Source organism: Scyliorhinus torazame, chromosome 25 (genome assembly GCF_047496885.1).
Source record: "Scyliorhinus torazame isolate Kashiwa2021f chromosome 25, sScyTor2.1, whole genome shotgun sequence".
NCBI classification, from domain to species: Eukaryota; Metazoa; Chordata; class Chondrichthyes; order Carcharhiniformes; family Scyliorhinidae; genus Scyliorhinus; species Scyliorhinus torazame.
Window position 1 is genome coordinate 14,698,285 of NC_092731.1, and position 12,496 is coordinate 14,710,780.

The 12,496-nt window shown below is 53.9% G+C and overlaps 1 protein-coding gene across 3 annotated transcripts in view; it reads right to left on the reverse strand.

The window, feature by feature from the left end:
• Nucleotides 1-12,496, reverse strand: part of clasrp (CLK4-associating serine/arginine rich protein) — a 56,887-nt gene that overhangs the window by 8,486 nt on the left and 35,905 nt on the right. For 2 of the 3 annotated variants that reach the window (XM_072490061.1, XM_072490062.1), the window contains 5 exons: nucleotides 12,209-12,248; nucleotides 8,693-8,753; nucleotides 7,107-7,165; nucleotides 5,059-5,105; nucleotides 1,481-1,563 (listed from right to left, as the gene is read on the reverse strand). In XM_072490061.1, the coding sequence (XP_072346162.1) occupies nucleotides 1,481-1,563; nucleotides 5,059-5,105; nucleotides 7,107-7,165; nucleotides 8,693-8,753; nucleotides 12,209-12,248 (290 nt within the window). Of the gene's footprint in view, nucleotides 1-1,480; nucleotides 1,564-5,058; nucleotides 5,106-7,106; nucleotides 7,166-8,692; nucleotides 8,754-12,204; nucleotides 12,249-12,496 lie in introns of those variants that run through there. The other variant, XR_011938126.1, reaches the window with a different exon arrangement.

Genomic DNA, 12,496 nt, shown 5'->3' on the forward strand with positions numbered 1-12,496 from the left:
AGCCACGAAAGGACACATTCAGACAGGGGGCCCAATAGGTTTGCCTCCCAAAGGCGACGAGAGAGGGGTAGTGAGGTTTGGGGCGGGAATGCTACAGCCCAGGACCCAGGCAGCTGAAGGCACGACAATTAAAATTGGGAATCTCAACAGGTCCCAAAGCCCATGACACTAAACACTGTGCTGGGTTTTGTACATGTTACTGTGGGAATTCAATGAATAAAGTTCACGGTGGAACTGGACACAAGAGCGAGGCTGGTAAGGCAGTTAGCACTGCTGCCTCACAACGCCCGGGACCCATGTTCAATCCCGACCTCGGGTCCCTGTCTGTGAGGAGTCTGCACGTTCTCCCCGTGTCTGCGTGGGTTTCCTCCGGGTGCTCCGGTTTCCTCCCACAGTCCAAAGACGTGCAGGTTAGGTGGATTGACCATAATAAATTGTCTCTTCGGGTAGGGTTGCAGGAATAGGGCAGGAGATTGGGCCTAGGGAGTACGATCGTTCAAAGGGGTCGGTGCAGAGGCGATGGGCTGAATGGGCTGCTTCCACACTGTAGAGTCTCTATGATTCTAAGGAGTGAGCTTTCTTAAAACCAATTCTCACTTGGTCATCTTACAGCCGCTGCCCTTGAGCTCCCAGTGTGGCCGAGAAAAGGAAGGTCAGTATACGATAGAGCCACAAAGGGGACTGTCCCAAGGAGGCCACGTGTGGTCACAACAGATTTGCAACTCCCCAAAACGGCCCGAACAGAACCAGTGATGTTTCGGGTGCACCCGGCCCCGAGTCTCTGACCCCTTCCCATTTGCGTGAGCTGTTTGCATTTGCCGAGGCTGGATTCACTCACTGTGTTCCGCTGTGCGAGTGCCGCCCCTTTGTAAGAGCGATGTAATTCAGCTCAACCAGGTACGAAGGGGCCCACTGCAGGGATTGGACACACTGAAGGTGCAGCACCCACCTGGTGGCGCACCGCACCAGGAAAATCAGACCTACATTTACGTGACACCAGTCACACAAGCTCAGGTGGTGATGAAAGGGCTCTACTGCCAATGAAGTATTTGTAACGTTAGGCACACCAGCCGCCAACTTGATATTTGACTTCACCCGAAAGAGAAGGCGGGGCCCCAGAAACTGATGCCAGATCGGAAACATATTTCTATCCCTCAGCTATTCCCGCTCGCACCAGTCTGACCTGTCAAACATCTCCTCTCGTTTATGATAAAGGTACAAAGTTGTAAACTAGTCACCTTCATTTTAGATCAAAATGGCGCCGACTGTAAATTCGCAGTGGTTGTTGGCGCCTTTAACCAGCCCCAACAGAATGATTTATACCCCAAGAAAAGATAATTTGAGTTAATAATAACTTCTCTGAGTTAGACCGAATTTACAACGTAAACAGGGTTTCCCCAACAGATCAACAGTGATAGTGCTGCCCCCCCCCTCCCCCCCAATGTCAGTCGGGTGGAGCGCGCTCCCAGCGAATACGTACCGTGCCTTGGAGAGCACGAGCTACTTCTCCTCGGGTATTCTTTCTCCCACTCGTCCCGTTCTTTATCCCTGCGCTCTCGCTCCCTGTGCGGAGAAACAAAACAAAAAACGGGGAAAAGGCAGCACTTCGCATCGACCGTCCCTCCAAACATCCGGACAATCGCGCGGCTGGGAGTTCAGGTCAAGCAGCCAAGGAAGCGCGAGGATTCTCGCCTGTCAGAATCCCTTGCCCCTCCACACCGTCTCGCCCCGCGTGCCATGGCCATGTTTACAAGCACGGAATCCTCCGTGGTGCTGCACTGGTGGGCCATCATTCACGGGTAAGCTCAGCATCTAGAGTCCGAGAACAATAGAACATTACAGCGCAGTACAGGCCCTTCGGCCCTCGATGTTGCGCCGACCTGTGAAACCACTCTAAAGCCCATCTACACTATTCCCTTATCGCCCATATGTCTATCCAATGACCATTTGAATGCCCTTAGTGTTGGCGAGTCCACTACTGTTTCAGGCGGGGCATTCCACGCCCTTACTACTCTCTGAGTAAAGAACCTACCTCTGACATCTGTCCTATATCTATCTCCCTTCAATTTAAAGCTATGTCCCCTCGTGCTAGACATCACCATCCGAGGAAAAAGGCTCTCACTGTCCACCCTATCCAATCCTCTGATCATCTTGTATGCCTCAATTAAGTCACCTCTTAACCTTCTTCTCTCTAACGAAAACAGCCTCAAGTCCCTCAGCCTTTCCTCATAAGATCTTCCCTCCTAGAGATTTACAGCACAGAAAGAGGCCCATCCTGTCTGTGCCGACCATCAAGCACCTATCTACTCTCATCCCATTTCCCAGCACTTGCCCCGTAGCCGTGTGCGCTGGGGCGTTCCGAGTGCTGATCGAAATGCTTCTTAAATGTTGTGAGGGTTCCCGCCTCCACCCCCCTTTCAGGCAGCGAGTTCCAGATTCCCAGCACCCTCTGGGTGAAAAGGTTTTCCCTCAAATCCCCGCGAAATCTCCAGACCCCCCCCAACTTAAATCTATGCCCCCTGACTATTGACCCCTAGGGGAAATGTTCCTTGCTGTCCACCCTGTCGTCTATGGGTGGCACGATAGCACAGTTGCTTCACAGCGCCAGGGTCCCAGGTTCGATTCCCGGCTTGGGTCACTGTCTGTGCGGAGTCTGCACGTCCTCCCCCTGTCTGCGTGGGTTTCCTCCGGGTGCTCCGGTTTCCTCCCACAGTCCCGAAAGACGTGCTTGTCAGGTGAATTAGACGAGGGCAGCATGTGGCGCAGTGGTTAGCACTGGGACTGCGGCGCTGAGGACCCGCATTCGAATCCCGGCCCTGGGTCACTGTCTGTGTGGAGTTTGCACATTCTCCCCGTGTCTGCGTGGGTTTCGCCCCCACAACCCAAAGATGTGCAGGTTAGGTGGATTGGGCACGCTAAATTGCCCCTTAATTGGAAAATAAATATATAATTGGGTACTCTAAATTTATTTTAAAAAAAGGTGAATTAGACATTCTGAATTCTCCCTCCGTGTACCCGAACAGGCGCCGGAATGTGGCGACTAGGGGCTTTTCATAGTCACTTCATTACAGTGTTAATGTAAGCCTACTTGTGACACTAATTAAGATTATTATTATATCTGCCTTTCTATCTCTCCCTGACTGTCTGGGAGCTTATAGTACACTCCCAGCAATGTGATTGCCCCTTTTTGTTACTAAGTTCTACCCATATGGCCTAATTCGAGGAACCAACTAATATATCAGCCCGAGTACTGACGTGATGTTCTCCCTAATCAATAATGCAATTCCTCCTCCTCTTTTACCTTCCCCTCTATCGTGTCCGAAACCTCTATACTCTGGGATGTTCAGCTGCCAGTCCTGCCCTTCTTTCTACTAAGTTTCTGTGATTGCAATAATTCCATGTGCTGATCGACACATCAGTCTTACCCGTCAGGCTCCTTGCATTGAAATCAATGCAGTTTAGCCAGCCAGTCTTCCCATGTGCCCTGTCATACCCCAGTCTGCCCTGTCCCCTGGACCTGCCTGCTTTATCCTCTATATTTGACTCCGCCTTCTCACTCACTGTACTGTCACTTTGGATCCCACCCCCCCTTCCAAATTAGTTTAAACCCTGCCCAGTAGCATGAACAAACCTCCCTGCCGGGATACTTGTCCCCTTCCGATTCAGGTGCAACCCATCCCACCCTTACAGGCCCCACCCGCCCCAGAAGTGATCCCAATGATCCAAGTATGTAAAGCCCGCCCTCCCGCACCATTCCTCGAGCCACACGCCTATCTGACCTGCTCCTATTCCCCGTGCCACAGGAATTAATCCCGATTTCACAACATTTCAGGCCCTGTTTTTTAACCTTCTGCCCAAGTCCCTAAGTTCACACTGCAGGAGCGCATCCCTCTGTCTGCCTGTGTCGCTCTGTGTCCACGGTGACCTCTGACCGACCACCCTCCCCTTTCCGAATGCCCTGTAGCCACTCCGTGACACCCTTGACCCTGGCACCAGGGAGGCAACACACCATGGAGTGGTGCTAGCGGCCACAGAAATGCCCGTCAGTTCTCCTCTATTGAAGCCCCCGCCACCTTAGCTCGCTTTGACCTGGGCAGGAACAGCACAGAGTCTGTGTCGGTTGCTCCAGCTGGGCACAGGCACGCAATGGCGGAAATGACCTTTTCATTAGGTTCGTGATGGAGCAAGGGGCTGCCGGCATATTGCCAAGGCAGCAGCAGAAGCTGCGATCGGACCGCCCCGAGGAGTTAATGTTCCACGTCGGAGAGATACGTTAAGCTCAGGAGCCACCTCAGAAGCAGCACTCCTCGGCTGCTGACAGGCCTGCCCCCTGCTGGCGAGTCGGAAAACGTACAGCGCGGCCGAACCCTTCAGCAAATCAGTTTCAGCTGAGGATACTGTTAACCTTCTGGTCCATGCGGAACTCTCCGGAACCCAGGAAACGGGGCAGGAGGCAGCCAATCGGCCCCTCGGGCCTACTTCGCCATTCAACAAGATCACAGCCCGCCTGATGTGGCCTTAACTCCACTTTCCTGTCTGCACGACGCCACCCCCACCCCCTCCAAACCGCAACCCGAGACTCTCTTATCGTTCACTCTACATCAGCCTCGAATATATTTGACCCTAGGGGATCAGGGGTTATGGGGAGAAGGCAGGAGAATGGGGATGAGAAAAATATCAGCCGTGATTGAATGGCGGAGCAGACTCGATGGGCCGAGTGGCCAAACTCTGCTCCTCTGTCTTTTGGGCCCAGCCTCCAATGCTGGGGGGAGAAAACGCCAAACATTAAACAATCGTCAGTGAAGACATTTCTCATCTCCATCTTAACAGGACAAATGAAAAATAGGCAGCACAACTTAGGTCGAGTCAGGAAGATCTGGGGTTAACCAGGTTGGGGGGGTGGTCATTTGTTGAGCTTGGCAGGACAGTATTGAGAAGGGTCTGGCTCAGAGAGAGGGGTTACGGGTCCAGGGTAGGGTAGCGCCCGGTGGATCTCAATGAGATAGCAGCAGCGTTACAGTAGTTCACACAAGATGGAGCGAGTAGAAAAGTTATTACTTCAGTCGGATTTTTCGAGCCATGGCTCGCAGCTCATCCTCGCGTTCCTGAAAGAAAGAACACATAAACGTGGTTCAGTGGACGTGAAATCAGACCAGACCACGCTGGAAAAACTCAGCCGGCCTGGCAGGCTCCGTGGAGAAACAGCATAAACGCCCAGTCCAACAGGGCTCTCCTTCGGCGCTCAACAGTCAGCGAGTCTCCGTCTGCCATGAACAGATCACTCGACACTTTCTGAGTGTTACAAGACTTCTCCCCTCTTCCTCGGATATTTGTTTTCCTGTTCCCCTTGACCTCCTTTCTCCACCTCACCCGTCTCCGAATTTCCAGCCCCCTCATTTCTGTTGCCATACACAATGATGTCTCTCTCCCGGTCTCCCAACTCATCTACCACACTCCAGGCGATCACGATCTTTCGCCGTTACCTATTCAATCTTGATTTTCTTTCCTTAAATTCCGACATGAGGTGCGAGCGTTGCTGACTGAGCCAGTATTTATTGGCCATCCCGACGGGGCCATTTAAGGTTCAACCGCATTGTTATGTGGGGTCTGGAGTCACGTGTAGGCCAGACCGGGTAAGGACGGCAGATTTCCTTCCCTAAAGGGGACATTAGTGAACCAGGTGGGTTTTTACAACAATCGACAATGGCTCCATGGCCATCATTAAGATTTTTTATTGAATTCAAATTCAGCCATTTGGCCTGATGGGATTTGAACCTTTGTCCCCAGAGCACTATCCCAGGCCTCTGGAATATTAGACCAGTGACAATGCTACTGTGCCACTGCCTCCCCTGTGCAAAGATGTGCGGGTTAGGTGGATTGGCCACACTAAATTGCCCGTAGTGTGCAAAGGTTAGGTGGGGTTGCTAGGTTATGGGGATAGGGTGGTGTGGGCTCAGGTAGGTGCTCTTTCAGGGGCCCGTGTAATCTCAATGGGCCGAATGGCCTCCGTCTGCACTGTAAATTCTACGATTCTATGACCTAGAATTTCCCCCAGCACCTTTGCCAATACGCTAACTCCCAAAGCCATCTCCCCAGGCTGTTCATCACTCAGCTAACAGGCTGAAAAATGCTCTTATCTACGGCGTCAAAGCTGCGCCCATGCCCCATGCCAGAGGATCCGAGTCCTGGCATTTGGCATAACCACTTTACGCAAGGCACCGAGGCCCCGATAATGACGCGGTCCACTAGAACGCGACACAGAACTAAATCCAACGCTCCATTTGCTGGCTTTTTGTGATTCGTGTCGGATACCTAGAGCCCTCAGTCCTACAGCATTCTGCTGTCTCTCTCCAGTTAGAGAAGATAAGTGGAAATGAATGGGTACAGGAGTTTAAATATTATGAGGTTCCCCATGGGATGCAGCCGCACAGCGGTGAGGGGGGAACCCTGGTCCAGACTAAGAACTACCCACATGGGGAAAAATTAGACACAACCCTTTAAATGCCAGGCAATCAAGTAATGAAAGTGGCGAATAGAATATTGCCCTTCACCCCAGGAAGACGGAACATAAAGAGGAGGACGTTAGCTTTCAGTTTTACACAGCCTTCGTCTCACCAATCTTCTAAAGTACTGCCCTCGATTCCGGACTCTGCCTTTTACGATCCGCGTTACAGATCCACCCGGATACAAGGTCCGGAAAGGGTCAAATTACAAGGACAGGTTGCATCAGCTTGGCTTGTTTTCCCTCCGCTGACTAAGTAGGGTGTTCAAAACGAGCAAGGGATCCCACCCGGCAAGCTTCTCCGTGTGGTGGGTGAATCCAGCACAAGGGACCGCGATAGTATTAATGCCCGGGTTGGGCACGAACGAAATGGGCGAGCGCTTCTCCTCACAAAGTGGGAGGCTGGTGAACGACTAAAGTTTACAAGCATGAGGTTGATATTGTTTTTTGGTTGGCTAAGGGTTTCATGGAACAAAGGCAGATTCATTGGAATGGAGCTACATCTAACGGGGGGATGGAATAGGCTAAAGGGCCGAGTGGCCTCCTTCTGTTCCAGCGTTTATAAGTTACCCACCTCTGCATCGATGCGACACATGGTCCTTACCTGTCGCTCCTGTTCCTGCTGTAGCTGTTTCTCCTGTGCTGCTTTCTTGTCAGCTTTAACTGGGTGACAACAGAAAAAGCTTTACTTTTCTTCACATGTATCTAAAGCAGCCCCCAGTATTCCCACCCGCCGCGCACCCGGTATTCCCACCCGGCATTCCCACCCGCCGCGCACCCGGCATTCCCACCCGCCGCGCACCCGGCATTCCCACCCGCCACCCACCCGGTATTCCCACCCGCCGCCCACCCGGTATTCCCACCCGCCGCCCACCCGCCGCGCACCCGGTATTCCCACCCGCCGCGCACCCGGCATTCCCACCCGCCGCGCACCCGGTATTCCCGCCCGCCGCTCACCCGGCATTCCCACCCGCCGCGCACCTGGTATTCCCACCGGCCGCGCACCCGGCATTCCCACCCGCCGCGCACCCGGTATTCCCACTCGCCACGCACCCGGCATTCCCACCCGCCGCGCACCCGGTATTCCCACCCGCCGCGCACCCGGCATTCCCACCCGCCGCGCACCCGGCACGCACCCGGTATTCCGACCTGCCGCCCTCCCGGCACGCACCCGGTATTCCCACCCGCCGCCCACCCGGCATTCCCACCCGCCGCCCACCCGGCATTCCCACCCGCCGCCCACCCGGCATTCCCACCCGCCGCCCACCCGGCATTCCCACCCGCCGCGCACCCGGTATTCCCACCCGCCGCGCACCCGGCATTCCCACCCGCCGCCCACCCGGCATTCCCACCCGCCGCGCACCCGGTATTCCCACCCGTCGCGCACCCGGCATTCCCACCCGCCGCCCACCCGGCATTCCCACCCGCCGCGCACCCTGTATTTCCTCCCGGCACGCACCCGGCATTCCCACCCGCCGCGCACCCGGTATTCCCACCCGGCACGCACCCGGTATTCCCACCCGGCACGCACCCGGTATTCCCACCCGCCGCGCACCCGGTATTCCGACCTGCCGCCCTCCCGGCACGCACCCAGTATTCCCACCCGGCACACACCCGGTATTCCCACCCGGCACGCACCCGGTATTCCCACCCGGCACGCACCCGGTATTCCCGCCCTCCCAGTATTCCCACCCGCCGCGCACCCGGTAATACCACCCGCCACGCACCCGGTATTCCCGCCCCCCGCCCACCCAGTATTCCCACCCGCCACGCACCCAGTATTCCCACCCCCCGCCCACCCAGTATTCCCGCCCGCCGCGCACCCAGTATTCCCGCCCCCCCCGCCCACCCAGTATTCCCGCCCCCCGCCCACCCAGTATTCCCGCCCCTTGCCCACCCAATATTCCCGCTCCCGCAGTATTCCCGCCCCACCGCCCCCCCCAGTATTCCCACCCACCCAGTATTCCCGCCCCCGCAGTATTCCCGCCCCCCCAGTATTCCCGCCCCCCCAGTATTCCCGCCCCCCCAGTATTCCCGCCCCCCACCCACCCAGTATTCCCGCCCCCCACCCACCCAGTATTCCCGCCCCCACGCACTCAGTATTCCTGCCCCCCACCCACCCAGTATTCCTGCCCCCCACTCCCTCGTCTACAACTGCTCTCCATTGCTGTGGATGGTGCAGATTCTTACATTGTTTATTCAGCGCCTTCTGCATGCGGAGTTTTAACTTCTCCTGCGGCGTCAGCTTTGGCTGGAAAAGAAAAAGGTGACATTTGTGCGGGGCCAATGTATCTTCGGGCAAGACAGGATGAAATCCTTCGGCGTCACCTCGAGGGGAACAGCACAGAATGGGACTCATTTCTCGTCCTGGAAACTCCGACTGCCTCGTCGACAGTCAACCGACCAGCCTGTGGGGAAGGAAGGAAGAGCGCGACGCAGCCAGAGGAGATTTACATTAAAAGCTCTACCATTTCAATTTACATTTACGGGTTCTCTGCAACGTAGATGAATGCAAACATAAGGCAAGGGTTTATTACACAAAACATGCAGCAACGCTTCAATAAAAACAGAAACAGTAGCAATCCGATGTCGGGTTCTCGCCGGTAAGGTGTGCAGGGATCAGACAACCGGGTCATGATGTTCTGCTGGAGGCAGTGTTGATCCACCCTCAGAATCACAGCACAAAGGAAACACACAATACCGACGCAAACTCTGCTGCTCGTAGCAACAGGTCAAATCTTCCCTTTAATACTTTAGCCATTCAGGAAGTTAACACATGATAGGAGTCCCCTCAACTGAAGAACATGAACACAGCGCAAGTGCGAGAACACTCTTGTCATTTTTGTAAGACAGATAACTCGACCAGTTTTGCATTCTAACCTTTGGGGAGTAACTGTGCTTAAAAATTGCTAGAACACACTTGCTGTTCGACCGTGGGCATTGGATCAAGTGGAACTATTAAGGGCAGCATGGTAGCACTGTGGCTTCACAGTGCCAGGGTCCCAGGTTCGATTCCCGGCTTGGGTCACTGTCTGCACGTTCTCCGTGTGTGCGTGGGTTTCCTCCGGGTGCTCCGGTTTCCTCCCACAGTCCAAAGATGTGCAGGTTAGGTGGATTGGCCGTGCTAAATTGCCCTTAAGTGACCAAAAATGTTAGGAGGGGTTATTGGGTTAGGGGGGATAGGGTGGAAGTGAGGGCTTAAAGTGGGTCAGTGCAGACTCTATGGGCCGAATGGCCTCCTTCTGCACTGTATATTCTATTAATGTTCTTGTTTGGAGGCCACCAGTTAGTGACCTGTCAACAGGGGCAGGCTTTGCTGGTTACACGGAGACAGAACTGACCACGGGAAATTAAATACATCCTCAAACCTGAGGCTTTGAGATCTGGGAGGATATTTTCAGGGGAGGCATCTTGAGGCTCAGCGTAACAAAACCTCAGGGCCCACTCTCTCCATCTTCTCCCCCCCCCCCCCCCACACACACACACCACCGGGTTTGCAGGCTTAATGTTATTATTGCTGTTGCTATAATCTAATAATTATAACCACTAGCTGGACGCTGTCACTAGCACCGCCACCTAAATGAGAAGGTTGAGTTTAAGCCCCACCCCAGCACATAAGGGAGTCTCGCATTTCTATAGCACCGCTCCCAGCCCCGGGGAATTCCAAAATGCTTTACAGCAATAATGTTCTGTTTGAAGTGTTGCAAAGTAGCAGCCAATCTTCACACCGCAAAGCTCCCCCACACACACACACATACACACACACACACACACACACACACACAGCCCCGTGACGACGGCACATTGTCCGTCTCAGAGGTGTTAACGGAGGGATAACTTCGCTGCTCTTCCACGGAATCTTTTGCATCCACTCCGAGAGGGTGGATGGGGCCCCGGTTATAATGCGTCGTGCGTAAAACAACCCAGAGCTCCCTCAGTACCGCCAGTGGGGTCAGCCTATGTCTTTGGGGCGGGACTCAAACCCATGAGGTATTGGGGCCACCTAGTTGAGGTTGGCGCTTCAGGCCAGTAATGGGCGGAGACGCGAACCATTTGCAAGTTCACGAAAGATTCTTCTGTGCTATTCCTGGAGCAGGTGCGCTCCCCTAGTGCCCCAGCAAACATTTGACTCTCATCGAAACACTGGTTAATTTCTCCGTGATACGTGCACAGGCTGTCCTGGCACATTCACCCTGCACAAGTGCTGTCAAGCACTTGGCTCCAGAAACATAGGTTCTTTCTTATGAACAGCAGTCCCTCTCTGGCTGGATTAATACAGTCACAGACACGACAACCAGACCCTTGGGCAGTGTTGCAATGTACAAGAGGGGGGGTCACGAGGCAGTGAAGTTGGCAGGGGTTCCCCGGGAGTCTTTGCAGGGGGCTTCACTTCGCACAGAAACGCTTGAAAAACACTTCTTAAACCTCCTTCTAGAATCTGTACAGTTCTACTCCAATCACCTCTTGGACTCTCACCATACCCCTCCCCTTGCCCTCCCCGGACGGTGTTAACCCCTTGTGGGGTGTAATTCAAAGAGATTTGGCCGTTTCCTCGCAACTCGCTCCAAGCGCTGAATCGTGGGCGTGGCAGGCAGTATGGACTGTTCGGATGTGGAGGCCGAACTCTCACTTGCTGGTCACATGCTTGCACCTGAGCCAGAAGGAGCCACTCCACAGTGAGCAGACATGCCCTGAGTTTACATCCTCCTCAATGCAGTGGCCGCTGAAACTGCGGGGCTTCCAGGCCTGTACGACTCAGGAAAATGCGCAATTTAGGAGTAAGAGTCATTGGAATAGATCGAATGCAAGTTGCGTTCTGGCACCGTGGCCCATTCAGTTAAAACTGGCAAACTGCCTCTGCTATTGCGCATGTCTGGCTGACGTAGACAAGCAACCTTTGTGTACAAGATGGCCGACAGAGGGGGCAGCACGATGGGCGCAGTGGTTAGCGCTGCTGCCTCTCGGCGCCGAGGACCCGGGTTCGATCCCGGCCCTGGGTCCGTGTGGAATTCGCACATTCTCCCCGTGTCTGCGTGGGCCTCACCCCCACAACCCAAAGACATACAGGGTAGGTGGATTGGCCGCGCTAAATTGCCCCCTTGATTGGAGGGAAAATAAAAGATGGCCGACAGGGTTGAGAAACACTTCAATCAGACACTCACTCCACATCGCCCCCTCCCCCCAGTGGCTAGAAGCTACATTGTGACAGTTGACATAGCAAATATGGGAAATGTAATGCGTTAATATAACGGATCACCAAAATTTGGAACAAGCGGCAAGTGGAAGTGCTCGTCCCACAAACAAAGACAGCAGATGACAGCCGGTAAAGTGGAGAACGGAAAAATAACCTGCAACAAATTCTAAAAACCCATATAAAACACAAGTGCAGTAACTTTATGGCATTCACAGAATCACAGGAAACGTTAGAATCAACAAGGCCCGTCACTTCGGCAAGTCTTTGCCGTTGAATTTTTAGCACAATTTGGGGAATGGGAACATTTTGGGAAGTCATTGAAACGGGAACAGTTTCAGTGTGCGAGCCAAACTGCGTGGTCACCGGTCACACGGCCTCAAGGACAATTTCAGATTAGAAAGAAAAGCGACTTAAAAAGGCTGCTGAAAGACTACTTGAGGCTGCGTAAGTGTTTCTGTGAGGTTTTCAGAGGGGCTGTGTTATAACGGATGTGAGGTAAAATTCTTACTGACTTTGGCAGCTCCGGACTCTTTACCCACAGGAGTGTCAGACCTGGAATGAGAAAGAGAGAGAGAGAGAGAGGAAGTACAGTTCAAAGCGCACCCAGGAGCGAAGCAACACAATTAAACCATCATGTCTCAGTGGCTCCTCACCTGGCGTGAAATGGAACAATACCGAGCAGTAGATCGAGGGTCAAGTTGCCCGTCTGCATTGGGCCTGCTGGGGGCAGCCTTCGACAGGTGCCCGATAAAGGACTCATCAAATCAATCACTGTCCGTGTTTTTGGTTTCTTCTTTTTA